General features: G+C 37.7%; 1 protein-coding gene across 30 annotated transcripts in view; it reads left to right on the top strand.

The window, feature by feature from the left end:
• Positions 1–26,864, top strand: part of MYT1L (myelin transcription factor 1 like) — a 317,723-nt gene that overhangs the window by 226,413 nt on the left and 64,446 nt on the right. For 12 of the 30 annotated variants that reach the window (XM_074581742.1, XM_074581740.1, XM_074581737.1 and 9 more), the window contains exons 7-13: positions 3,557–4,534; positions 9,069–9,203; positions 11,744–11,834; positions 14,159–14,266; positions 17,460–17,671; positions 23,584–23,831; positions 26,175–26,411. In XM_074581742.1, the coding sequence (XP_074437843.1) occupies positions 3,557–4,534; positions 9,069–9,203; positions 11,744–11,834; positions 14,159–14,266; positions 17,460–17,671; positions 23,584–23,831; positions 26,175–26,411 (2,009 nt within the window). The remainder of the gene's footprint in view (positions 1–3,556; positions 4,535–9,068; positions 9,204–11,743; positions 11,835–14,158; positions 14,267–17,459; positions 17,672–23,583; positions 23,832–26,174; positions 26,412–26,864) is intronic. The other 18 variants (XM_074581746.1, XM_074581745.1, XM_074581759.1 and 15 more) reach the window with 7 other exon arrangements.

The following is a 26,864-nucleotide window of genomic DNA, read 5'->3' as shown; positions in this document are numbered from 1 at the left end:
CGACTCTAAATCTAACAGAAAAAAAAAATATATATATGATAAATTTGTCTGCTCTTCACCTAAACTGGCTAACTTGTTTCTTTTTGAGACAAACTCAGCCTCTTCGCCAAATCAAAAACTTGCAATTTGGGTCAATGGTTAAAAAACTTATGTAAGGGGTAGAGTAGGTGGTTTAGTCCTATATGTTTTCAGTCATTTAGCAAATAGCCATTAAACAGCATAGTGTAAAGGTAGTTACCAAGTTGAAGGTTAGATCTTGGGAAGCATAGAAAGGTGACGTGAAAACAAGATAAGATTTTACAGAGCTGAACCACGAAAAGGAACATAGGTTCACAAAGAGCTGTTAGGCAAGTACACTTTCCAGAAGACCCTTAACTAACACACAACCTAATTCAGTACTCAAAATTTCAGTTTAATAAGCAGGTGACACAGGTGCTTCACTAGAGCACGCTCAGCATCCAACAGACTATCATTGAGGAGATGACATAGTATACATCAATACCCTTTTCATTAAAATTAACTGCTGCATGAAGATAAGAAACACGAGCAAAATAGTTGCTAAAGAAAGTAGACGCAAGAAAAGGCCAAAGATTAAAAGAGGAGGAATGAAACTTGATTAAAATATTTTGTTTTCCTACCTCTCTCATCCGGCATTCATGCTTTACACTTTCTTCTCCTCCACCACCTTTTTTTCTTCTTCTTTTTAGGATTGAACGGGCAGGAGAACTGAAAAGGATATAACCAAACAAACAGAATAAAAAATATTATAGTTACAGCTTTCACCCAGCTTCACCTACTCAAAAGGAATTTACATGTCTTCACTCACACAGTACGTGATTCATATTTTGACTTTTCACTGTTGTGGAGGCAAAGTATGACATATTCCTCCCATTGGTGATCATTTACATGACCCTCATTCATGTAAAAACAAACACAAAACCCCTTTTTTAACAAACAGGCCCTGAAACTTTTCACATTTCAAAAGTCGGCCTACAATAGTCACTGCGTACCTGAACAGTTCTCTGGATAGCTTGAGAAAATATTTTTTTTTCCTATTCCTTGTTTCAGTATCCCGTTAGAAATAGATTTGGACTGATTTCACCAGTGTTTGTACATATCTCATCCTAAACTTGAAGGCACTGGCAATTTTGGAGCTGTAGCTCACTGCTTCTTTAATTACTTTGATGTTCCTTCTGCTACATCTGACTGCCCATCAGAGAAAGTTACAAGAAGCACCCCGTAAAAGCAGCAGTTTCTACTGAATAGTCTTCTTAGCATCAGATTTTATCCTTAATATTTAAATGATGTGGGAATTTTTTGTACATTTCACTTTAGAAAATTATTATTAGTGTTTTAAAACATTTTCTTTTCAAATAGCAAAAACTAATTATCCAGTAATCCTTAACTACCTACTTCTATGCAGTCATTCAAGATGGAAATTTTTCTAATAGGTAGCGTAAGTGGCATCCCTTATTTACACTGAAAATATGGTACTCATCTACTTAATTTTTGAGGGACTGAAACGTAAATATGAATTACGATTATCTTGAGAAAAACAGCAACTAAAGTTAAAGCACCTTTGATGATAAATAGGTAACCCGCTATTGATGTGGAATATCTTGTCGTGTAAAACTACCATATTAATTACCTTATTAACTACCTATGATAATAGAGTCTATTATTATCCTATTAATTGCCTTCATGCTGTATTCAAGTAGATAATATATAATATTTTACCATTAAAGCATTTTTTCCATAGACATAGCCTAGTCATCTACCAGTTCTGCTGCTTAACTACAGCCTACTATCATCCCAGGATCCCTAACCACTGTGTAGAAGGAATACTATCTTGTGGCTGAAGTATTAATTATTGTGCTGTTGAGCTTTGTGTTTAAAACTCTGATTTATTATCTTGTCCACTGACATAAAAATATTTTAGTCAAAAATTATTTCCTATCATCAAAATGTTAGCGTACAAGCCACCTACTACCTGAAATTTCCCACTTTGGTTTGTTTAACCAAAAACACAAAAGTCACACTTCAGAAAAATCCTACATATTTAGGTGTATCAGTGTTGAAAATACATCTGAGCTGAAAAGATGCTATCAGAAGTTGATGGACTAGCTCTTGAGCAGGTGTTAATTGTCCTAGCTCTACTGCTTTCTTTCAATTTGCACCAGCTGAAAAACTGGCCTAGCATGTCAATGTAATGACAGATTTAGGAACTTTCTTTCCCAGTTGTGATGCAAAACATTTAAATATTGCTTGAGTGGTCAATTATCAAAATATAATTTATGAGACGTTAATTAGTAAGTTATAATGAATGTGTATCTGTTTTAAGAATGGGTCTAAGAATGACATAACTTCAGAGTGAACATGAGATATCAGGAAAATGCTCTCTGGTTGATATTCATCTGACCGATTATGGATATCTTTAAGGTAGGCATCTATTCCGAGCGCCTTGTTGTCAATGAAGAGAAATAGGCACTTCTAGTAGTTATTAATTTTATTCTCAAGAAGATATCTTAACCAGATCAGGTGGACTGTATCCTTAATGTCTGCTTCTCTTACTGACTAAGGATGAGAACATCGAATAGCGTACTCGGGTGTAGATGCCTGCCTTGCTCATGTCTAAAGTTAGGTGAGATGAATCTCACCCTCAGGGCCTCACATTGGCTGCATCTTATTGAGGTGTCCCTCTATTATTCAACAGTTGCTAAAACAAAGCTAAGTAAAACGTGGTAACACTGCACCATTATGTTACAATACATAGGACAGTAGATAACAGTCCTGTCATACATGTGTGACCATATAATTTGGGCTAGCATATTTACTTAAAATTATATTGCGCATATAATTGCTTCTGTCTTCCTTTCATGTAACAACTCCTTAAAAATTCTTGCTTCTCCACAGTTTGCAAAGTTAAACTGAGAGATTTTGATTTCTACTGGTGGATCCACTAAGTAAAATGCCATTTTGATCTTTGCATTATTGATTATCTGGTGTTAATGGTGTGTGGTGTTAAAAAAAGTGTCAATTTCCTGCTCGGTGTATATTCTTTCTCTTTTGGTGAATGGCGTTCATCAGTAAGAGAATATATCCAGTAGTACTCACTCCTTTGCCATCTACCATGTTCACAGGAACTAGAGGAGTGGGATAAGTTGGAAACCTAGGCAATTATGTCATATTAGTAATATGATTGTAATAACCCCCATAAAACTGCAAATATAGAAGTGAAAAGAGAAACATAAGTATTTATGCCATAATATTTAGTAGTAGTAGTAATTAGCATTTTGATTGCCTTTTTCTTATCAGTTCTGTGAAAGAAATTCATGTGAATAACAAATAAACAAAAATAGCCTTATGGACTATGGAGAAATTCACTTCACATGGGCCTTAGTGTTATAGAATTGCTGTGTGATTAACGATATTTGACATGCAGTTTGTTTTCTGTCCGTGCGATTGCAACAACAGTTCCAATTGTAGCCACTTTTTTCTTTTCTTTTCCTTTTTCTTTCTTTCTTTGTTTCTTTCTTTGTTTCTGTTTTTTATGCAGAAGACCATCAAATGAATTGTCACAATACTCGAATAATGCAAGACACAGAAAAAGACGATAACAATAATGATGAGTATGATAATTACGATGAACTGGTGGCCAAGTCATTGTTAAATCTTGGCAAAATTGCAGAGGATGCAGCATACAGAGCCAGGACAGAATCAGAAATGAACAGCAATACATCTAATAGTCTGGAAGATGATAGTGACAAAAATGAAAATATTGGTCGGAAAAGTGAGCTGAGTTTAGATTTAGACAGTGATGTTGTTAGGGAAACAGTGGACTCCCTTAAATTATTAGCACAAGGACATGGTGTAGTGCTTTCAGAAAACATTAATGACAGAAATTATGCAGACAATACTTCACAGCAAGATAATAGGAACATGAACTTTGTAATGCTAGGGAAGCCTGTGAACAATGGACTTACGGAAAAAATGGTGGAGGAGAGTGATGAAGAGGTGTGTCTCAGCAGTTTGGAGTGCTTAAGGAACCAGTGTTTTGATCTGGCTAGGAAACTCAGTGAGACAAACCCACAGGAAAGAAATCAACAGCAAAACATGAACACTCGTCAGCATGTCAGGCAAGAAGATGACTTCCAAGGAAGAACACCAGACCGGAATTACTCTGATATGATGAACCTAATGAGGCTTGAAGAACAGTTGAGCCCCAGATCTAGGACTTTTTCTAGCTGTGCAAAGGAGGATGGTTGTCATGAAAGAGACGATGATACCACCTCTATTACTTCAGATAGGTCTGAAGAAGTGTTTGATATGACAAAAGGTAACTTAACCCTGCTTGAGAAAGCAATTGCTTTGGAAACTGAGAGAGCAAAAGCCATGAGAGAAAAAATGGCAGTGGAAGCTGGAAGGAGGGATAATATGAGATCATTTGAGGAACAGTCTCCAAGACACCTTTCTGGAGATGACAGGAAGCCTAAACCCAGTGACGGCCATGTCAAAAAGCCATATTATGGTAAAGGTAATATTTCTATATACCGTATGTTATGTCATGAGAAAGTGTGAGCTAACATGTTGAGTTTTGCACAGATTTCTGAAATGAAGTTACTAATTCCACAAAATGGGAACTTTATTTAAATTGTAGTAGTATGGCATGATTGTAAAATGACATCATGCTGCGATTATAAAATAAATGTATTCATTCTGCAGTGTTAGAAATATGTACAGTATTTCAGTGAATATCGTTTGGCTAAATTAAGAAAATAACTTTTCAGGGAAACAAAACAAATAAGAGATCATGTTGAAAGAGGCAAAGATTTTTCTCAAGTTTTTAATATATTTCATAGTAATAATTAAAAAACAATGAAGAGAATTACATTGCAAACTATGTTGGAGAGTGGCGTTTTATGTAGCAGGTAGTCAATCAGCTATGAAGTGCATATTTTACAGATTGGATTGGGTAGGTGGCATCGTGATTTATAAAATTATCATCAAATGACAGTTATTGATGAAGCCTCTCCCATCTAAAATGTAGAATTGCCTGATAGAAATTGAACAGTATCAGAATGACCGATAACGTAAGATAGGGGCAGTGACTGCACATTAATTATCTTAAGATAGTAAGGTAATGGAAACCATTTGCTATGCACGGCATGGTGTGGCCTGGGCTGAGATCAATAGCAATTTCTTTCTTATGTGCATTCCACTTCACTGGTTTCATTCCATTGTGGAAACAGTTAAGGTGCTGCCTTGACCATAATTCAATACAAAAGAAAAAAAAAAAAAAAAAAGAACAAAAAAAGAACAAACTAAAGGTTACGTTTAGAATGCCTTTTAATTTACGGGATTATCATGGTGATGGTGTGTTTATATTACCACACCCCTCTTCAACGTGTCTACATCTGTACATGTAGGGCTGTGTTATATAGAGTGTTCAATACCTCCTGAGACTCATTGAACACCCCTGATTCCCATTGACTTTAGTGGAAGTTGAGGATGTGGCATTTCTTGGGAGATGCTAAACAGGGACTGGGTTCATCTTATATTTGTTGTAAAAATATTTGGTTTCCTTTCTACAACTGAGATGGTGGGCATTTTTCTCCTTTTTGTAAATCCCTGTTTTGAAAGATCTGCCTGTGACAGTCAGGTAGGCAGACAACGTCTTGGTCCCAGCAATGTTTTGATCTTTTTTTGCAAGCCTGAAAGAAAAGTAATGACCAGTCTTTTAGAAAAACATGGAAATTACTGATATCGAACCCTCTTCAGCAATGTATTTTAGTGCAGTTTTGTTTGTTTTAAACACAAATATATGGTCCAGTGAGTGCTGTAGTGACTTCGGGTATTTGGGGAAGACAACGTTATTTAGTTAGTGTATTACTGCATAGCCATGTGGATGTTGTTCTAAATGTTGTTCACATATGACCTATTTTAGGTACATTTCCCTTTGAATATATGTCTCTAATAAAACCACAGAAAACATGGCAAACCAATATTAATTTTTCAAGAGCTTTTTAGCTCTGGTATTGTCCATCCCTTCCCGTCTATGTATGCCTGGGAAAGCACTTATGCATATCGATCTGCTGTATCTAAAAAGACTACATAATTCCTGACAGTAATAAAAGTATGGACTTCCTATTTCAGTAAATTCTAGAGCTTCTTTGAACCATTCTATCTTTTGGGAGCTGCAGGCTGAATAGATAATAGGTCTAAACCCCAGCCAGGGCCTAAATGTTGTGGTAGTGTGGACCAAAAAACTTTGTGGAGTGGATCATTCTATGCTTTTTTAATAAAGGAAGAAAGAAAAAATTGTTCCTTCCTTACTTTAAAAAACATAGGAAACATTCTGGTTGTTGAGAGAGGACACTTTAAGTAAGACAATTGCTTATGGCATTTGTTGTCAACACACACATTATCTTCCAAATACTCCTGGAAAAAATACCCACAGAGATGTATGGTACGGTTGAGTGGAACCTTTTTCGGTACACAAGTTTGCAGTGAGAACTACCTCCTGGCTTCAGGAGTTCTGCTTTCAGAGATCTCTGAAACAACTGTTAAGGGACCACTATACCATTTTTTTTCCTGCCATTTAAAGCCTTCTAAACAGTCTCCTGAAATTTATGAATTTTAAAACCTTTTGAGTCCTTTGACAACATTCACTCAGGCAATACTCCCATTGTGGCAAGGAGTGAGGAAAGGTTACAGAATTAAATGAAACTATGCAATATTTCTCCCAGTTAGCAGAAGAGAAATTACAAAAGAGTATCCAGTGTTTTGTATAAAGTTGTGGAAAGTTTAGTCAAATGTCTTCCATTAAAAGCAATGGGAAATTGTGCAAGTACAATTTTATACAAGTTTTTAAATCATGAAGAATAGTATACAGCATCTTTTCTGACTCATTAGACCATAAAGGCTCTTAAGGATCTGATACATGCTATAACTTTGAAGCACAGACTTGAATACAGAGGAGGATTTGCTTGACACTGTAGGATGTATGTGTCTGGATCCTCAGCTGCTCTAAATTAATATACCTTCATTGACTTCGATGGAGTTCTGACAATGTGGAGTAGCTAAAGTTCCTCTAGTTTAAAGTCTCAAAAAAGCCATTATGGTCTATTAATCATCTACATTTTTTGCAGTCCTTGAATATTGTTATATTTACATTATTTATATTTCATTTACATTCCTTATTCACTTACCTAATAGTTTTACACATCCCAAAGTACTTGACATAAAGAGTTGCTTAGAGTTGTGTATGTATGTAGCTGTGGGCTTGCTGTTCTAGTGGTCTCAGCACAGGCCTATCTGGCAGGAATTCAGATCCCTCCTCTGACATTTGCTCCTTCTGTGGCCTTGGGTTTAACTTCTTGATCTCTTTGTTTCAATTTCCTGACATATAAGATTGTGGTATTTCCAGGAGTGTTGTGATAACTGTATAGCACTTTGGAGATAGATTTGTATGTGCATTTATTGTTAAAGAGCATGAAACAAAGAACTGTGTTCTACAGTCAGCATGCAGGTTAAGTAAAATAAAACTTTCATAATTCAGGATTCCGTTTGCAAAAGACGAGATTTAAACATCACATTAAAATTTAAGAATGGATTTAAGACCTGGAGAGTTATTCCAATGAGCTAAAGAATTTCTCTAAAATGAAGGTGTTTTGGAAGAACTTTGAATGTAAAAGTATATATACTTTTATATATATAGATACAGATGTAAAGCTACCAAAGAGAAATCAAGGAAAAATAAGTCCACAACTGAATGTGAACTCTGGATTGTATTGATTCATGCTGAAAAAATGGATTGTATGTGAAGTTCTGCAAGTACTGAAATTACCACTGGTTGTACCAAGGGTTGCATTTGTTGAAGCTGGGATGGAATTTAATGTAAGAAAGACCTAATGGAAAATAAGTAGCAAAATCTTATTTTCCAGAAATTAAAGCATAAATATTGAAGCAGAGTAATGACAAGAGCAGCATAAAATACTTAAACAAGGATAACTCAGATTGGATATTGAAAGGAGGATGGACTGAAAAAATAGAAGGGGGAATGTTGGTTGATCTTCAGCCAAAATGGTAGAGTATCCTGAACTGAATTCCTTTAATACTAAAGGAATGATGAAAATCAGCAATAGTCTCCAAAATCTGGCAAATGTGGTCAAGGTGATAAGGTGTAGTTTGTATCATGTACTGGGCTGGAACGGTAGGGATGTTATTTTACAGGTGTTCTGTATAAAGGAAACAAGCTGATGAAGTATGTGAGAAAGTTCTAGTTCAGGATTAATCTCATCAGCAGTTCCCCTACATTATTGGCAGAAAACCTTATTTTGATGAAAAAATGTCTATTTAGACTTTTCATTGATTTGTAGACAGAAGATCCAACAACATTCTAAAAGATCGTTAGCCTTTTAAGCATATGGATATTCAAGCATTATATATGCATGTTTACACAGTAAGTGATACTTCTGGTAATTTTGATTACAATGTTTGCCCCACCATAATTTATTGAAAAGAAAGGACTATTTACATAATTTCTACCACTTCATAAGGAATTTAAAGAAAACAAGAGTTGTCTCCTCAGTGAGCCTTGGCGAAGGGATTTATTTGTGCTGAATCGTTGAATCATTATGCTAAAGAGCTGGGTTTGCTACTCTTGGGACATTGAACTTCTATGACAGTACGTTTACGGACCTTAATATGTCAGGCAAATAAGAATGTAAAGAAGGGAAACTCCAACTGAACAGTTTCCAAATGACCTTACACACTTGAGTTGATGCTTGCCAGCAGAACGTTGATTGACAGTGGTATGGCTTTGCTATAAAAAGGTCACTTTCCAATCACTGTGAATGGATATTGCTGTGATCATAGGAGCCTGCAGTCTGAAAAGAAGATAACGGGATAAAAGTGACAGAACTGTGTTAAGAAATAGAAGGAGGTGGTTTTTTTTTCTTCTAGTTTTCATAAGAACATTTACCAAAGAGTAAATGACATGATTAAATGAACCTTCTTATAGAAATATGAAAGCATCATTCACTTGACACATTTGTTGTAAATTATAGATCCCTCAAGAACAGAAAAGAAAGAAAGCAAATGTCCTACCCCTGGGTGTGATGGAACTGGCCATGTAACGGGGCTTTACCCCCATCACCGCAGTTTGTCAGGATGCCCACACAAAGATAGGGTCCCTCCAGAAAGTAAGTTCACATTGTTTCATGGAAAGCGGGGATAAAACTACAAAGATTTTTCTAGCATGCTTTTTAAACCTTTTATTTAAAAAAATTAATTTCATTTTTCAGTATGGTTTGTCTCAACTTAGTCAACTGTTCTGTGTTATTCTTTTTCTTTTATTCCATCATTTCCATTCTCTACTAACTTTTACACTAAAAGAACAACTTTTAAAGCTGTATTCTTTGATTTTTAGAATGCTAGGTTATTTTTAAATAGAAGTGTTCAATCAACAGAGAAAAAGGTTTCCAGAAGATGTGCACTGCTTTTACTTCTGCTTGCTGATGTCACATCAACTGTCCCTGTTGTCTTGTACAGGAATAATTGTACTTGAAAAACTTGCAACCCTTTTCCTTTGTTGTTGTTGTGTCTTAAACATAGTTTATATTTAACTTATATTATTAGAAGTAACAATTTGGCTATTTACTTAGTTACACAACTCAGGATTTTGAGCAAACATCCCCTGTCAGTCACATGGGTGGAATTTCCCACCATTTCAGCGGATTCTCCGGGTAGGAGGTTCACCCATATGAGCTCACGGACGTTCACCTGAAGGCAGAGGGCTCCATTTCTGGAAGTCACCTCCTTGGCTGATACAATTGGCATAGTTCTGGTGAAGCTAATTGCTCTATGCTGATTTACACCAGGCAAGCGTCTAGCTAAGATCGGGTTCTCTTTCACACCAATTTTAAAATGGAGTTACTCCATTGAAGCCTACAGGCCTAAAACCCCCACTGGCCATCAGCACTTATAGACCTAACCTCAGTGGATGTACAACAGCCGAAAGTTAAAGACAGTCAGGGCTAAAATGGTCCCCAGTTTCCAAAGGGAAAGTAGATTCTGAAGGATAGGAAAGCAGAAGGAGATTAGCACACCCAAGAGTGGCAGACATAAAACGTCTCCTCTTTCATGGTAGAGTGGCTTCTTCCAGAAGTAAAGTCATGAATAAGTGCTTTAGGAAACTTTGCTGAAGTTTGGTTGAGCTCTGAATACAGTAGAACAAATAGAGTAATTTCTCTGCTTTGCAAGACCCTGTAATTTTCTGAAACACAAATACTTATTCAGTTGAACAAAGTTCTCTCATTTTTACAAATGGTAAACAACAAGCTCTTTAGAAGACTTTGTAAATCAAAGAAGAATATAGCTTTAAACTGTTTGCATGCTCTTGTACCTACTAAAATGAAAAAGGTGAGCTCATCTTTTTATTTTTTTCCTGTGATGTTGGCCTTGTGAAGCATGTTTCAAGAACAGCTTTGAATAGTAGGAATTTCAGAGTTAAGCTTTTGCATCTATTCACATTTTCGCACACTGATGATGGGGTGATGATGATGGTTATCTTTTAATCAGCATATGTGGTTAAATTCTCAAGTGTCTGAGCGGCTTTTATTCAGCTCTTAACTCAGTCAAGGAATTCACTGATTTTATTAGATCTTTTTTTGAGTGAGAACTAAATACAGGCTTCCAGAATAGTTCTTGTGTGAGCAAACCAGAACTTTGCAAGGGCTGGATGGCCTTTTTCTGTAGAGTGATGTGCTGCCATCCAGCTCCAAGACATGGATTCAGATCTGTCTTACATCATAGAAAACTCTTAGTGTTACCAAAAAGTTCTTGATAATTTGGCACTTCGTAGCATGAGCTTTATGATTTAGAGGAGTACTGCTCTGAGCAGCCTTGGGAGTAAGTTTTCCATCCAGCTTGCAATGGATGCAGATGTAAATCAATCAGTTTACTTGCTTAAGCTTATACCACTTATTTCTTTTTTACACGCTTTTCTTTTTTTTTTTCCCCGCCATCTCTCAATTTTTTAAGTGCTTATTTTTAGTTTTTAGTCTTATGAAAAAAAAAATATCCATTGCAATTTTCACATCTGTAGAGAATACGAGTAAAAATTAAAGGACCAATTCTGCTTGTCATATAGATATGAATGACATATCTATGTGGAAGTGGGCAGAACTGGCCCCTAGCTCAATTGGGCTGTCTTATAGTTAGGGTGAAATTCTGTTCAGGGTTGTACTGAGGTGTGTTTCAAATAATTCAGTGTCCTACCAGTATAACTTGAGAGCAGATTTTCAGCTGTCGAGTTTGATACTGTGTGTATAAAGCTATGCATTATGAATGCATACATTTCCTGAAAGAATTTTTCTAGTCCGTAATTTTGTATTGGACCGTTGCTAGCTCACACTTTACTGTTGAGCTGATCTTTGCTCGGTGCTTTTGTATGAAGAAGATGTTGGAAATCTTCTGCTTCACTGTTGCACCAGAGATGCATTTGTTTATAGGTTCTGTAACCTTCATAACTTTCACTGTTGCCCTGTGTTAATGAGCATAGGGTCACAATAGTTATTTCCCTCATCAGGCTTTATTGGCTATGTGTGTCACGTGTATTTTTGAGGAATGCTGGTTGTTAATGAATCCTGCTTTGTTTTAAAATGGTTTCATATATACTGGGATTTGATTTTTTTTTTCTTGTTTTCATACTCTGCTGTTTTCTCTTACTCTCCTTGTCAAGTTCTTGCCATGCATGAAAATGTTCTTAAGTGTCCTACACCAGGCTGCACAGGCCGGGGCCACGTAAATAGCAACAGGAATTCCCACCGAAGGTAAGGATGCCGTCGCTGGACGCCAGTCTAGAGGGAACGGTGCCTCCGAACTGCAGCCCTTCTAGCAGTCCATTGGCGGGGGGGTGTGAGTGTGTGTGTGTCGCTGTTTTGTTCTTAAGATTGACAGATGGTGCTTTGTGTGCTTTATCCATTTTAAAGAGTAACATTTATTCATGTATTTTCTGAGGAGGACGAGTGTGCGTTTGCTTCAGTACGGATGGGTTGATCCACAGAAGATATTTTAAGCATCCTTTAGCTTTTTGGGTGGATTTTTTTTTTCTTTTTGTTTTGGTATTAAACTGAAGGGCAGTGGTATGAAACGAATGGTATGACTCCTCACGGGTATGTCGCAGGGAGAAGGAAGAGTCTACCAACATCAGCAGGACTAGGGCAGAGCTCTCGTTCTCACACTTCACGCTCTTCAGGGATTATTTTATAGTGCATGACAAAATCCACCCTACTCCTAAAAATTATTTCTTTAATACATGAGAAATGGCATTTTAAGTACACAGACATTCTAAGAGGTAGCTTTCTTACTGACCACAGTCTCAACCCCAAGGTCCTTATGCAGCTAAAACTGAATGAGAATTTTGCCAGTTTAAGAAACATTCTGAAAATGTCTCATTAAATTTAAAAATGAGAAGCCAGAAATTTTAGCTGTAAATGTTCTAGCCAAACAAAAGATGATCAAGAGAAAAAGCAACTTTTCTATAGTTTCCTAAGATTAGTAATAGATTCTTATAGAAGGGATGACATTGCTGATTAAATTCTGTCAAATAACAAAATTATCAACATGTTACTGTACTTTTGAGTACATGTTATAATTTTCCCACAGAACAACAAGATCTTGCTTATTTCTTTACAATTTTAAAAAAATCCAGGAAATGTGCGTAAGAGGATAAAAGGAACTATGCAAGGTTCCTATTACCGAATTCATTTTTTACTGTTAATTGTAGCATGAAGGCTTAGGGTACTACGCAGATAGTGGATGTTCAGTCTTATCGAGCTCTGGGTTACTAGAGCTCCTCGTATTAACTGCATGTCTCCCAGAAGACTCTTGTGGGTACCACCCCATCTGCAATAAGCTCTGGTACCCCTTTCTTCTCTGCAGCGACGCTGCCAGTAGATGCAGCAAAAACCTCTGAGAAGGCTTTGTGGGAATTACTGCTGCTTGAAGCAGCATTCACTTCTGGTTGAATATCTGCTAGAATATTTGAGGTGTCTGAAGAAGAGCATGTCAGCGGAGCGCAGCTGCCCTCTGGCATGACTCCAAAACCGCACAGAGCCCCCTCTCCCCTCTGCAGAAGTAGGGCAGCAAGGGAGGGCTGGGGGGAGCAGTCTGCAGTCTGTGCTCGCCTCTTTCTGCAGCTTTTGGGGCATTTTGCTCTGCTTCACTTTTTTTTTTACTCTTTTTTTTTTCCCCCCCTTATTTCCTGTAGAGAAGGGAACATCTGGGAATGCACTGATTTGCCTTTCATTTTAATTTCTTTTCTTGTGGAGAACACAGAGAGCTGCGGTCACATAAGCACGCAATAGACTATGACAGGGAAAGGACCCCCTCCATTGTCAGGTCACAGGTTTTTACAGCTTCACTAAGAGCACCATCTGCTGGCATCAATATATTTATTTTTCCCTGTTGTAAATCTTTTCCAGAAGAATCAGGCTTTTTATTGTCACTTCAATAATAGTTCGGCCTTTGCAAATTTAATTGAATTTCAATTCAAGTGCAGAAGTTCTTTTCATGTTACATCATCTACTGTTAGAAGACACACTTTAGTGGCTGAAATTCATGACCAAACACTAAGTATAACGTAGTTGAGATGTAGACTTCGAGACCCAAGGCCAAATTTTGCACTCATTTATATGCCTTGCAAAAAGATTGGATTTAATGGAACTGAATGAGGTGTGAAGCAGTGCAAGATTTGGCCTATATTGTGGTGTCATTTAGTCATCTTCAGGAGCCATTTCATTGGCAACGTTTGTAGATGCGTAAAGGTCACAAGTCTGCTAGCAGAGCTGCACAGTAGATTCCAGTTTATATTCTCCTCTCCTACTGGTATGTTCACTGGCTGACATCCATGAATAATCTACCCACATACAGTCAGAGAAGAGCAGGTGTAAGATCTACCATGCAACTTTGAAAGCAGAAGAAAGGAAGTCTAGCCTATCCTAGAGAAACTACATATGACCAAAAAGCTTTTGGAAACTCTTTTCCTTCAGATTCTTCCTGATGCTGGCTAAGGAGGAGAAGGAGTAATTGGATCAGTGCTATAATGTGAAACTACGCAGGACAAGACAATTAAATTTCCTTTCTGTAATTGCAGCCTCTCTGGATGTCCTATTGCTGCAGCAGAGAAACTGGCTAAAGCTCAAGAGAAGCATCAGAACTGTGATGTGTCAAAATCAAACCAGGCATCAGATCGGGTTTTAAGGTATTAGAAATCACTATAATACTTATTATTATGCAGAATTCATCACACATTCACCTAATCTGAGAATTTATATTTATATACGTTGTATATACATATATATCTCCTTTAAAGAAGAGTTAGAATTAGGGCTTCTGGATCCAATTCTCACAGTGTATATTTCCCAATCAATTTACATGGGGGAGGGTTGGTAATTATTTTGGCAAATACATGTAAAGCTGAAAAGCTCATTTTTGTCTTAGGCATTGTTTGGTGTAAAGATGACTGCTGGAGTGCAAAGTCTAAGAACAATGTGAAAAAAGTTGGTATCTTTTGGGAATAAACTAATATTTACCGGTAAGTCTTGGTTTTTTCAGCAGGCTTTTACTAGTAAATATCAGTTTAAATTAAACCAGAAGCCCTATTTACATTACCAAACTGATAGTACACCTTTTGGCAGGACACTTGGAAAAATGCCAGGTATAGCTTAAATTCCAAAATAAGGTCAGGCTTAGTTCTTTGTTCCTGTCTGTGTTCCCCGACTCACTGCCAGGAAGGATGGAAAGAAAGGAAAATCATCCTAAATTTTCTTACGTGAAGGACCTTGAACCAATATGACATAATTATACCCCTTATCTTCATCCATATAGGATTCTGCATTTATCCAAAGCTGTATCCAGCGTTGTGCTATTGTCTCCTCTTTTGAGATATGTGGGTGGAAAAAATACTACTTCCAAGGAGCTGAGGGGTGAAGGATACACATAAAGGAACTAGACTTCTGCATGATTGTGCCAGCCTTATGCTGATGATGCCCCAAGAGCTGCAGAATTTCTCCATGGATACTGCGATATCTGTGGGCTGGGATAGGTACATCCCTCCCAGCTGCCTTGAAGAGCGTGGAGGAAGTGCCGCAGCTTTAGTTCCCACAATTTCCTCCTTATCCCATAGGTTTCTTAGTATTCAGCTGTCTTCTAGATTTCAAATAGGGCTCCTTAAAATGAAGGTTTTCTACTGTATTATCAACATCATTCTTTGGATATTCTCTTAAAACTTCATCTGATCTTGATGGTCTTTTCAAAAACCACTCTTTGCATAGAGCTAAGAACACAGAGTTACGGTTCACATCTACAGAAGATTTTTTGTCATGCCTGTTGACTTTGTTTTCCTTCCTCAGATTGTTTCTAATGGGCTTTAGCTTAACAGTCCCTGTTTCAGATTGTACAATTTTTCATACAGCATCCCAGACAGTTTTCTTAGAGAAGGGTTCTTCAAAACCTATTAATAAAAAACACCCTTTGAGGGAATAACAGAGTTTCTCACTTCATGGAAAAAGACAGATCAAAAACGCAGTGACTTTTACCACTGCTCATTAGAGGGAAGCCACTGAAGTCAGATGCCATACAAAGAAGGCAACTGCTCAAAAGCAGCATCCGGTTTGCTGGCAAACTCCCTAGGAAGTTGTGCTGCAATCTTAACTTTGCTTGTGAGCCTGCCCTGTATTTCAGGTTTTATAGACAACTCAAATAATGCTTTCATCTTGTCTCCTGCTTCCCTTTTACCTTTAAGTCATTGAAGTATTTAAGATGAAGAACTTGGGAGCTATTTATAATATTTGCATGCAGGCAACTGATGGGCAGACAGGGATGTTCTAAGAGGAAATCTTGAATATTTGTCTTCATCTCAGTTTCCATCCCACCTGCATTTAAAATTTCTTATTTGAAAAGAAATCAAATTCATAGGACTTGTGATCCACAGAAATTTTGGATTTGCATTGAATGTACAGGATCTGAATTGCATTTTTTTAGCTAAATATGATTATTTTGAGACAGGATCAAAATATTATTCATATCAGCTCATCGTATAAATGAGCCCACTGTATTTTGTGAGGAATAAGTGTCTAAAGGAACGAGCATACATAAATCAAAGGCAATAGTATGACTAATACGATTTCTTGGGTGATCTTTACATAAATATCCTGACTAAATTCTATGAAAATTAATTCATTCAGAAAAACATAATATTCAAAGTCCGTTTCTTACTATTTATCACATTCCATTTTGTCAGTCAGCATGATGATACTTCTGGTCTTGACTGAATTCATGTTCCTATGAATGTTCCTTCCATTTCTTCTGGTTATAAATGCAGTAAAGAAAAAAAAGAAAAAAAGACTTGATTATATGATTCTTGATTCCAGCAGAAGCACCTCAGGTGTGCTGTTCATCATCTTTACCTCCTGCTAAACACAGTAGGTAGACATGCAGCACTGTGTAGCATTTGCTCGCTATGACCCAGTCATATAACACTTTCTTATATAGGTAAGGTTTGCAGGGTCTGACCTTCATTTACCTGCTTGGAGAGCTGATGACTTCTGTGTCCACATGCAGAAGACAGTGTGACAGTGGAGGAGTTCACGGCAGCATTCTTTCACTGACATTTCACAAGTTTCTCCAATGGCCGAATGAGATCACTCAGGGCTTCTCCTGACTGTCCTCCCTGATCCTAAGCAAAAAAGCAATTTAGCTGGTGCAGTTTTATTCTGTATTCATTCACAGGACCTTCCTTGAGGTATCTATCTGTGTATCTGAAATCGCAGCTCCTGGCAGAACCTTGCATTTAAGGGTGAGCAGGGTCTGCGAGGCAGCAGCTCAAAGTCAACAGAGATTGTGAGACTCTGCTGTGTATTTCTCAAGATGAACATGGATTTGTATATTGAGGGGTGAAACAGGATTAGCTCCTTTGTAAAGCATACAGGAAAACTGCATACAACTCTGTTAAAAGAAATTCAGGGGAAACTCCATTAATGAAGTGGAACTTCCAATCCTATTTTTCCCTTTTGACATTTAAAGGAATTTGTCCGAACTACTTCTGTCAGTCTGCTTGCCCCTCTTTAATTCATCTCCCAAAAGAGAAAATGTTTGCTATGTGATGCAATTACATGGGGAAAGGGAAACCCTGAAGTATTTTAAAACAGAATTTTAAAATACTTTTAGCTACAGGATACATTTAGTGGTATTAGAATTAATTTTGTCTAGGCTTTGTTCAAAAAAATATATATTGTTTGTCTGCTGAAAATAACCAAACTAAGAAAATGCAATAATATATTGCTGTCTCTTGAGTACAAGAAATAACTAAGATTTTCTAGTCTGAACTATAAATTATGCACAGACACAGTAAACTGAACTGCATCTAACAAACTTTACATATCTTTAATTTCTAGGCCCATGTGCTTTGTTAAGCAATTGGAGATCCCTCAGTATGGCTACAGAAACAATGTCCCCACCACCACACCCCGCTCCAACTTGGCCAAGGAACTAGAGAAATACTCTAAGACTTCGTTTGAATATAACAGTTATGACAACCATGCCTATGGCAAGAGAGCCATAGCTCCCAAGGTGCAATCCAGGGATATATCCCCCAAAGGATATGATGGTAGGAGGTGCACACTCTTATACATGAGAGACAAGTTTGCAGTTAATCGTGTTGTTGTATATGTAACCATCATACCAATGAGACATGTTTTCATGTTCATATAGTATTATGAGGAATGCTGTCATGTGTAAGCTATTTTAAAGGCCTTCTTGAAAAGCGTTGTTTTATACGGTGCTTGCTTCAGGATTGTTGCACTGTGAACATCTCCAGCTATTAAGCTCCTGGGATGTGTTGAGGTCGCAATAAAAGCTAAGTAATAGAGCTAGTCTTTATGTTGCTATCTGGGAGACCTGGCCTCAAGGGTCACATTAGGATTCTCGCTTCCACACGGTAGTTCAAGCAACCCATAAAGATAACATACTCCCTCTTTGGGGATATGGAAGTAGAAAACCTGGATCTCATTGCACTTCAGAAATCACTGCTACTTATTTAATGAGGCATTTCTTCTCATTTTGTCCTCATGAATACACCTGTTGAATTCTCTTGAAAGTCTAACATAAGTAGCATATTTAGGAGCAGGCTGAAAGTGGCTTCAGTTCAGGAGGAGACAATGGATGGGGTCTGTCAGGCAAGAGGATTTTTATTAGGGGGAGGAAAATGAACTGCAGGATAATGAAGGAAGATTTGGATTGAGGGTTTTGAGGACATCAGGAATTTTTCAGACCAATACAATTATGTGTGTATATATATATTATGTGTGGGTGTGTGTATATATACACATATATATGTAAAAACCAAACTGTGCCTTTAACTTTTCTTCTCTTTTTTTTTTTTTCTTTTTTTTTGAATGTTAACAATTTATTTTTTGGTTTAAATATTTGATACTATTCACTGACTACCATAGGAAATTTCAGGCAGGTGTCAGATTTTTGTTTAGGAAAACAGAAATAAATATACTAGGTAGAACAGTTTATGCTGTTGCCTGAATACAGACTCTGACATTCAAAAGTGGGTAAGTGGAGAAAGGGAAAATTGCTACAGCTCTTGCCTTCATATTTCTGGTATTTTTGTTATTTTGCTTTCTCATAGAATCAACAGGCATGTTCTTACACTACAGCAGAAAGGAGAAGGGTTGTGAAAGGCAACATATTTTTGAGTAAAAGTGCCCTTTCTTCTTCTCTCATACACTCATCTTGTTTACCTGTATCATAATAAGGGCTTGAACATTATTAAAGGCAAAGCCCTAACTCTTACTGTGGTTAGTAAGCTAATGAGTGTATGTTAATATAAGGCAAATGAGGTATTAACTGTTGTGTGTATGCTCTGTCTACTCTTGCAGAAAGGAAATAATCAGAGTATTGCTGGGGATTCTGTGGGCATGCGTATTTTCAGATCAAATTACTGATGCGTAAGGCAACTGATATATATTTTTCCCATTTAAGACACCCTTTTCAGCAAATAATTACAAACTCCACCTTCTTTCCCAAGTCACCAGAACTAGAAAATACATGTAACATTAAACACAAGTTTAACAGTGGCCTTAAATAGTGAAAGGCTAAGGTGATATATGTCACTGTCTTTATGCACACTCATCTTCCTTTGATATGAATAGGTATTTGACTTGGAGATAAGATTGGGACTAGGTTGTTTCACTGCTCTGAGCCAGAGGGGGCTGAGGGACAAGGTATATGTGTGATTCATGCTGGTAGAGCAAGTATACATGGTTCTTGTGTACTCAGAACAGCTGAAGCCCATTATAGCTGGAACAGGTTGTTTGCTAATTCTCTATGGATTTGTTGCATACTCCTGGCTCTGCAGGAGACGGCAGATGCTGTACCTGGTTCCACGTGATGTGTGTGCTGGTTGGCCAGACAGGCACACTGACGTGGTCCCAAAGAGGGGACCTAATTTGTACCCTATCAGTGATTTTCATGAAACCTTTAGGATTCACATATCGTTCATATTCCATAATGACTCTGTCATATTTGGCTTAAATTGGCAAAGGTTTTCCAAAGTTCCTCAGGAAAATCAGCTAAATTCATAGAATGATGAAGTGAAATCCTGGGTACACTGAAATTGGACAAAGTTTTGGCACTGACTTTCAATGGGACAAGGATTTTGCTGACAGTTGTTGTAAATAACTGAATATGAATGAGATTTCAGGAAGAGGCTCTTCTCTTAAGAGAGCCACTTTTCCTCAAAAAACTGCAGTATTTTTCGGTGATTTCATATTTTTGTGTAAAAAAACCTAATTAATTATTGCTACTATAGCCATTATAGAGGTACAGAGTGCACATCTGTTATATGTGTCAGCAAACATGTTTATATACAAGCAGATTTAGTTAAGGAAAGCCAATCTGAAAAACCCGAAAGTAAACCTAGGATTTTGGGGCATCTTGCAAGTAAACAGCACTTCAGTTTTTCTGAATGTATAAGATGAGCCAAATAGTCTAAGGATATGAAAAACCAATAACTTCATGTCTCAATCCTTTTTAATTGTAAGTTAGCACTGTATTTTCATCATCAGAGAAAGGGATTATATGTTCCATAAGAGTATGACTGTGAGTGACATGAACATAAATAGCTCCTTTGGATTGTTTTCTTGATTTTTTCCCCAGCAAGCTTTAGTAAAAACCAAACAGAAAATGGATACTTTGTACTGTGGGGTAGGATGCTCTGATAATTCTTGAGAAATCTTGTGTTTGTGGGCTTGTTTTTCCTTTGAAACCAGTTTCATAGTGTATTGGATGTTGAGCTTATGGTATGCAGCAATAGAGATTAGAACAGCTGGACACGGCAGGCAGAGGAGACAGCAACTCTTTCTATTGCTCAGGTGATGGCAGGAGCTCCTCTCATTCCACCAATAGTCCTGGGTCCTTCCATCAAAACACTGAGGAAATGTTAGGAGTGGGATTCTTCTGACGATATCTAGACTTTTATAACATCAGCACCTACATCTGAGCTTGTCACCACTTTCAGATCCAAGGAGAAAGATAGACACTTCTCTGATTCAATTCAGCCCCTCTTGAAATACTTATTTAAAACCACTCAGGTGAATCATTACCTGAAAGTTCCTATTTTTTTCCACTACCTTTATAGGAAGCCTATAATGACTAGGTCAGATATCTGAAGTTAGATGAGATGAATCTCTTATTGTGCAAGTCAGAAAAAGTGTTGAAACTGTAATTAGTTTACATAACACATTCAGTATTTTGGCAATACTGGGGATGAAGGTGCCTGGGCAGAATTTAATTCCACTCCAGATGTCTTCCTTTGGTCCTTTACATGGTTGAGATCTCTCCCAGTCCTACATTGTTAATTAGCAAGAGGAGCCTGTAGACTTTGAGAGGTTCTTTGTAATCAGCCCTTAGGCATGTCTGATGGGAGGACAGTTTGGGTATGCAGCTGGTTAGACCCATGTCTGTTATTTAATGGGCAAGGTGTTCTCCACATTTGGTTTCACTCCGGGTCACGAAGCATAGGTGGACTGCAGAGTTTCCAAAACCTGGCGCCACAGGGTTGAGCGGTATATCAAGCAGAATTATCTGGTATTGAAACAATGCAGCTTTCCCTTCATTAGAGATCAACTTGATTTAGTTCACTATAAATTAATGATCTTTGTTTCTCCTGAAAAGCTAACGTGAAATGAACAGTCCAGCTTATGTGACTCATCTTAAAATGTACAGCTACAGTAAAGTTAAAATAACCATGGCCATTTCTCTGTAAGTGAGTTTTGCCAAAAATATTGGTAATCTAAAAGCTAATAATTGCGTAGCATGCTTATAGCACTTTACACCTTAAAAGTGCTTTGCGAGTGAATCACAACACAACTAAATTTTAGAAGCAACTTTCTATTTATAGAGAAAATTAGTTCGAGGGATAATATAGTTTGACCAAGGCCACAGAGGAGTCCATATCAGAGCCTGCATGACTTTCTGATGGTTAGTCCAATGTATAAAGCTGACTCTTGCCCTCCCTTTTGATAGCACACCTTCTCATATATATAATTTCCCATGTAGTATGTCTCTTACGTCTGTCTAAATGTGACCTGCTATAACAAGACTAACATTTTTTGCAAGTGACAGAAGTCTTATTTGCTCATGTGAATTTTGAAAGATATTTCTAATTTGACAAGTTCAGTGGTACAGGGTGCTTGCTGTGTTAACACAGTAGAAACTGAATTATGCAATTATTTCCTTCCTTAAGTATAGGAAAATTCATGTGTGTCTTGGATACTGTTACAAACTAACAATGGATAAATGCTGAATTTTTAATGACCACCACTGACTACTATATTAATAATGAAACTCTTGAGAAATAGTTCACAGGTTTATTATTAGTGGATACCCTGCTAGAGTAGTGCTACTATGTGTTCAAAACAAAGAAATGTGATGAACGTTTAGCATTCACTTCACTTAAAAAAAAATCACACCCTGTGCATTATGTGGCTTTCCTGAGAAAACTCCATCTGTTATGAATTAAGTGAAACGCTATTTCCTTTACAGTAAAAATAACGCCATGATTTTTTTTTTCAGTTTTTTAGAGAAAGGAAGATGACATAAGCTCTAGCAGAGGTATTTTGCTTTCAGATTCTTCTTTTGAACCCTGCCTGCCTACCAAAGCAGCCTGTGGTTCACAAATGGGCTGTGCTCATGGGAGCAGATTATTGTATGTACGTCTGCTCAGACAAATACACCTGAAGAGTCTGGCATTTAAATGGAGCCCGTCACGGAAGAGCTCTAGCTAGGGCCTGACCTTTTTTGTATAGCTCTCTAATCAGCATGCTAGTTGGTTATTGTTGTACTGTGCTATATGGGATGATCTCTGCAGTATACATTTCCATCTTAAGGGGAAGTAGTTGCTGTAATATGCATGTATGTATGACCTTGACTTTCATTTTTTTTAATGAAAATTCATAAACTTTTAGATTTAGGAGACAAGCTGACACTTTCTTGCATTTTGTATAAGTACTTTTAAACAACCTTATTTGGGGAGAGGGTTGAAGAAATTAGTGGGCTGAGGGGGCTGTTTTGCATTATTGCTATAATACTTTTGGCTGCGAGGAATGTTTCCTTAAAAGCAGCGATGGTGCTGCCTTGTATTCAGACAGGCTGGACGGGGGGGTTGTCAGTGCCTCAGCTCCTTCTGTGACCGCTCACGGCGTCCGTGGGTCAGAGTACAGCTGGGTGCCACTGTCCTCGGCGTGAGCAGCAAAGGGTGGCTTTGGTCCTCATTGCTTTTGCGGAGAGCTGTAGGTGCTCGGGTTGTTTGAAGGTGGGGACGTTTCACTTCTATCTGTTTCCATCTGCACAGCCACTGCTTCTGCCTTTGTGCAAGCCACGGTAAAGCTCACGCGTGACCACCACTTTTCTTATCCCATCGTGTTCCTCTCCTTTCCGATGGCCAGTGTTGTAATATTTGCCTGTGATGGGGGAAGAAGAAACCTTTTAGGAAGCATGGGGTGTTTGCGGACATAGGGGTAGCACTGTGGGCCAGAGACCTGACAGCGGGCTTGATCTCCAGTGGCTGTGGGGAGTCTAGGCCTCAAATTAACAGTTTCCTCATGTAAATGTGAAAAGGTCCCGTAGTGTTATGTTGTCCCTCATAAATAAAAACGAATGAGCCGAGCAGATCCTGCCTTCTGTATGACTATATATGTGGGGTAAAAGCAGTGTTTCTGTGTTTTTATTGTTTTCTAAATCCAGCCTGTTTGTCAGAACGATTCATGATCATGTCATGCAGATATTTACAGGAGGTTATTTCATAAAGACTCACATATGTAGCATATAAAAGTCACAGGCAGAAATCAAGAAATACAGCCACCATTCTTATTGCCGGCTTTTTTTTTTTTTTTTTTTTTGCATCGGTTACTGTTGCTCATTATAAATTTCACCTCCAGCAGTTTGTTTTTCTCTTCGCTTATGCAGAATGCTCGTTCTTTTGAGTCATCCTTGTCATATTTCTTCCCACAGCTAAGCGCTACTGTAAGAATTCAAGCCCAACCAGCAGCACAACGAGCAGTTATGCCCCCAGCAGCAGCAGCAACATGAGTTGTGGTGGAGGCAGCAGTGCCAGCAGCACCTGCAGCAAGAGCAGCTTTGACTATACTCATGACATGGAGGCAGCGCACATGGCTGCTACAGCTATTCTGAATCTCTCCACTCGCTGCAGGGAGATGCCTCAGAACCTCTCCACTAAGCCTCAGGATCTCTGTGCGAGGGTAAAGATCAGTAATTCTGTTTGTTGATGAAGATTTCTCTTTGCTGCACTTGCTCTGTGGCCCTGTTAGGTAGAAGAATAGCTTTAGTACATCTTGCTTTTTTTCTTTTTTTTTTTATCCTTTCCCTCAAAATTAACATAATCTGGTGGCTCTGCTAAAGCAGGGAGGAGGGGGAAAAAAAAAGAAAGATGCAAACTGCTCACAAGTATCTCAGGAAATCCCGATCGGTATATAAAGTGATGATACTGATGGCATGTACTCCTTTTTTTAATTTGTCTCTTACTTGTGAGATCTACAATTATAAAAGATGTTTGGATTGCTCAAGTGGTATTAATTGCACTACCGATTTTTTTACTAAGCACAGTCTGATTCATACATTTTGTGAAAGGATTAATATTTAGCGTTGCATTTTCATTTAAAAGTCACAAACGGAACCGAAGATTGTAAGACCTAGAACAAAGAAATCTATGCTACTTGTATGTTATAATTTCTTGCCTGTCTGTGATACCACAGTTCTTAAGTCACTGCATATTATATTTGAAATGAACAAATCCTCCGGTACAGGTGACTTTAAATGTGCTTAACAGTAGTGCAGGGTCACTAATGTTCTGTATGTTCATACAGCCTCAGTATATTATGAAATGGCTATACAGATACAAATAAGAGCTTTTGTTGTTAAGCTTTATATATAAAGAAAAACGGTGCACTATTAACAGTCATTAAAGATTTACCTAAAGATATTTTTTTTCATTATAAACATTAAGTTTCGAATCTGATAGCTATTAAGAAATGAGTAATATGCAGCAGCAAATAGTACGGTGTTACCTACAGGAGGCCACTAGATGGCTAAGTAGACAGATGCAGTGCAGAGGAAACATTTTTATTGTGCTTATAGAAGAGCTTTTGAGCTGGCAGACATGTTCTGTTCTTCTACATATAGACAAAGGTTTTCTTCCCCTTATCGTGTAAAGCCCCTTGATCGTTCATAACAAACTAAACCTGTAGCAGTCGGTATTAGTAATAATCACGATTTAAGGCAGAATGGCCAGTGACTTTGTTTTCAGATGCTGCTTTGTATATTAATTCATTAATGCTGTTCAAGAGGGAAATCTCTTTCTGGCATGTAAATAAATGCAGTTGTTCTCTATACCAACGCGACGGAAGAGGTTGGGATACGCTGCTAAAAATATTCTGTCTCAAAACCAGAAGGGGCCTCTTTCCTAATGTGTCACCCTATATTGAGACTGAAAGAATGAATTTGAGAAGATAAATAACTATTTTCTAAATTAAATTAGCAGGATAGCAGCAATTAGATATATGCTCTGACAAAAGGCAGTAATTCAGAAAGAGAGATTTGCATTCACAGTGCTTTTCTGCAGCTCTGTTGTTAGTCCAGAGGAGAGAAAGTCGTCAGACATATGAGGAGTCAGTCGCATTCACAATAGTTTTGGAACCAAATTTCTTGTGGAGCATTTCGTTTTTGAAGAGATGAAGGATTCTCTTGGGCATTTTTAAATTATCTGTCCTTAGCTTTTTAAAATTTGACTTCATTTTAAGCTATCTTATTTCTCCTCAACTAATATAATAGACAAACCTTTTTTGTTTCTATAAAAGAAAGTCAGGGCCCACAGTGACCCTATTTTTTGCAGTACTGCAGTCACCACAGAAATTGGCACAACTATTACGCTACCTAAATTTATTGATAATAAAGATAGATATATGAAATGTTAGTACCTTTACATCTGGAGGGAAGGAACTGTGAAATTTTAATGTATTTCCTCATTGGCAAATGGTATCCAAAAGGACTTGTTTTGGTACCCTACCTCCCTGTTTAATTTTCTGACGTTGCCTATTCAGGCATTGACTGTTAATGTTAAATAAACAAAGAAACAAAGATTATTTGATGCTAGCTGGTTTTTGTTACTCTAATCATCCAGATAGGTGTCAGGAAACAAGAATTATGCAGATGTTGCCTCATGGACACTCACCTGTCACAGAATAAATAGAGAGCATAAAGATGACGACAAGAAAATACCTTTAGAGATTTCTCCTTTTCATTCCAAATTTTGTACCTGTGTGTGGCTGGCTGGCAGGAGGGGTATTGGAGACTCTCCCCTCTTCCTCCAAACATCAGATTAGCCATTCAGGAAGAAATCTACTTTAACAGCATTAATGTTGTGTAACAGCATCATGCTATGTGTGGGAGGGGGCTCAATGCTTACAATCTATACAGGAATGGAAAAGCGTTTTATCATTCTGCTAGGCAATCAGATTGAAGAACACAGAGAGGTAACAGTTTGCTAGTGTGAAGCCGTATTAACAATATTTTTCTTATTTTGACAGAATCCTGATATGGAAGTCGATGAAAATGGAACATTGGATCTGAGCATGAACAAGCAGAGGCAGCGAGATGGTTGCTGTACCATTTTGACACCACTGGAGCCAATGTCCCCGCAACGGCAAGCTGTGATGAATAACCGGTGTTACCAACTGAACGAGGGTGACTGCTGGGACTTGCCAGTGGACTACACTAAAATGAAGCCCACTAGGATAGACGAAGATGATTCCAAAGAGATTAATGTATGTCTTTTTCATCTATTAGTTCTCCTTGCAATCTGATTTTCGTAATTCATTAAATTTCTGAAATTTGGAGGGAAAGAGGAAACAAAATTAATACGTGATAAAAATGACGGTTTTCTACGAAAAGGACTTTCTGCTGCTTTAGGACTGTATCATGCTGGCACACATCTGATCTGTGACTAAGTTCCATAAGACAACATTTGAACCATGAATGTGAATCATATTTTCTAACAGCATCATCTTGGTAACAAATATTTTCTGCGGTGAAGACGTTTCACTATATCCAGATTACATTGCCTGTATAAGCAAGTTGACATAACTGTGCAATGCTGGGATAATCAGGTCTCAAGACAAGATATTCTTCTGAATTTGAAAACCATAAGTGATGTGCTGAGTATTTGAAAGCATGTATTACTTGGAAATCAATTTAAACAAAAGCAGCAGAGTATAACG

Source organism: Larus michahellis, chromosome 3 (genome assembly GCF_964199755.1).
Source record: "Larus michahellis chromosome 3, bLarMic1.1, whole genome shotgun sequence".
Lineage (NCBI taxonomy): Eukaryota > Metazoa > Chordata > Aves > Charadriiformes > Laridae > Larus > Larus michahellis.
The sequence above is the reverse complement of the archived record's forward strand: the minus strand, read 5'-3'. Positions and strand labels throughout refer to the sequence as shown.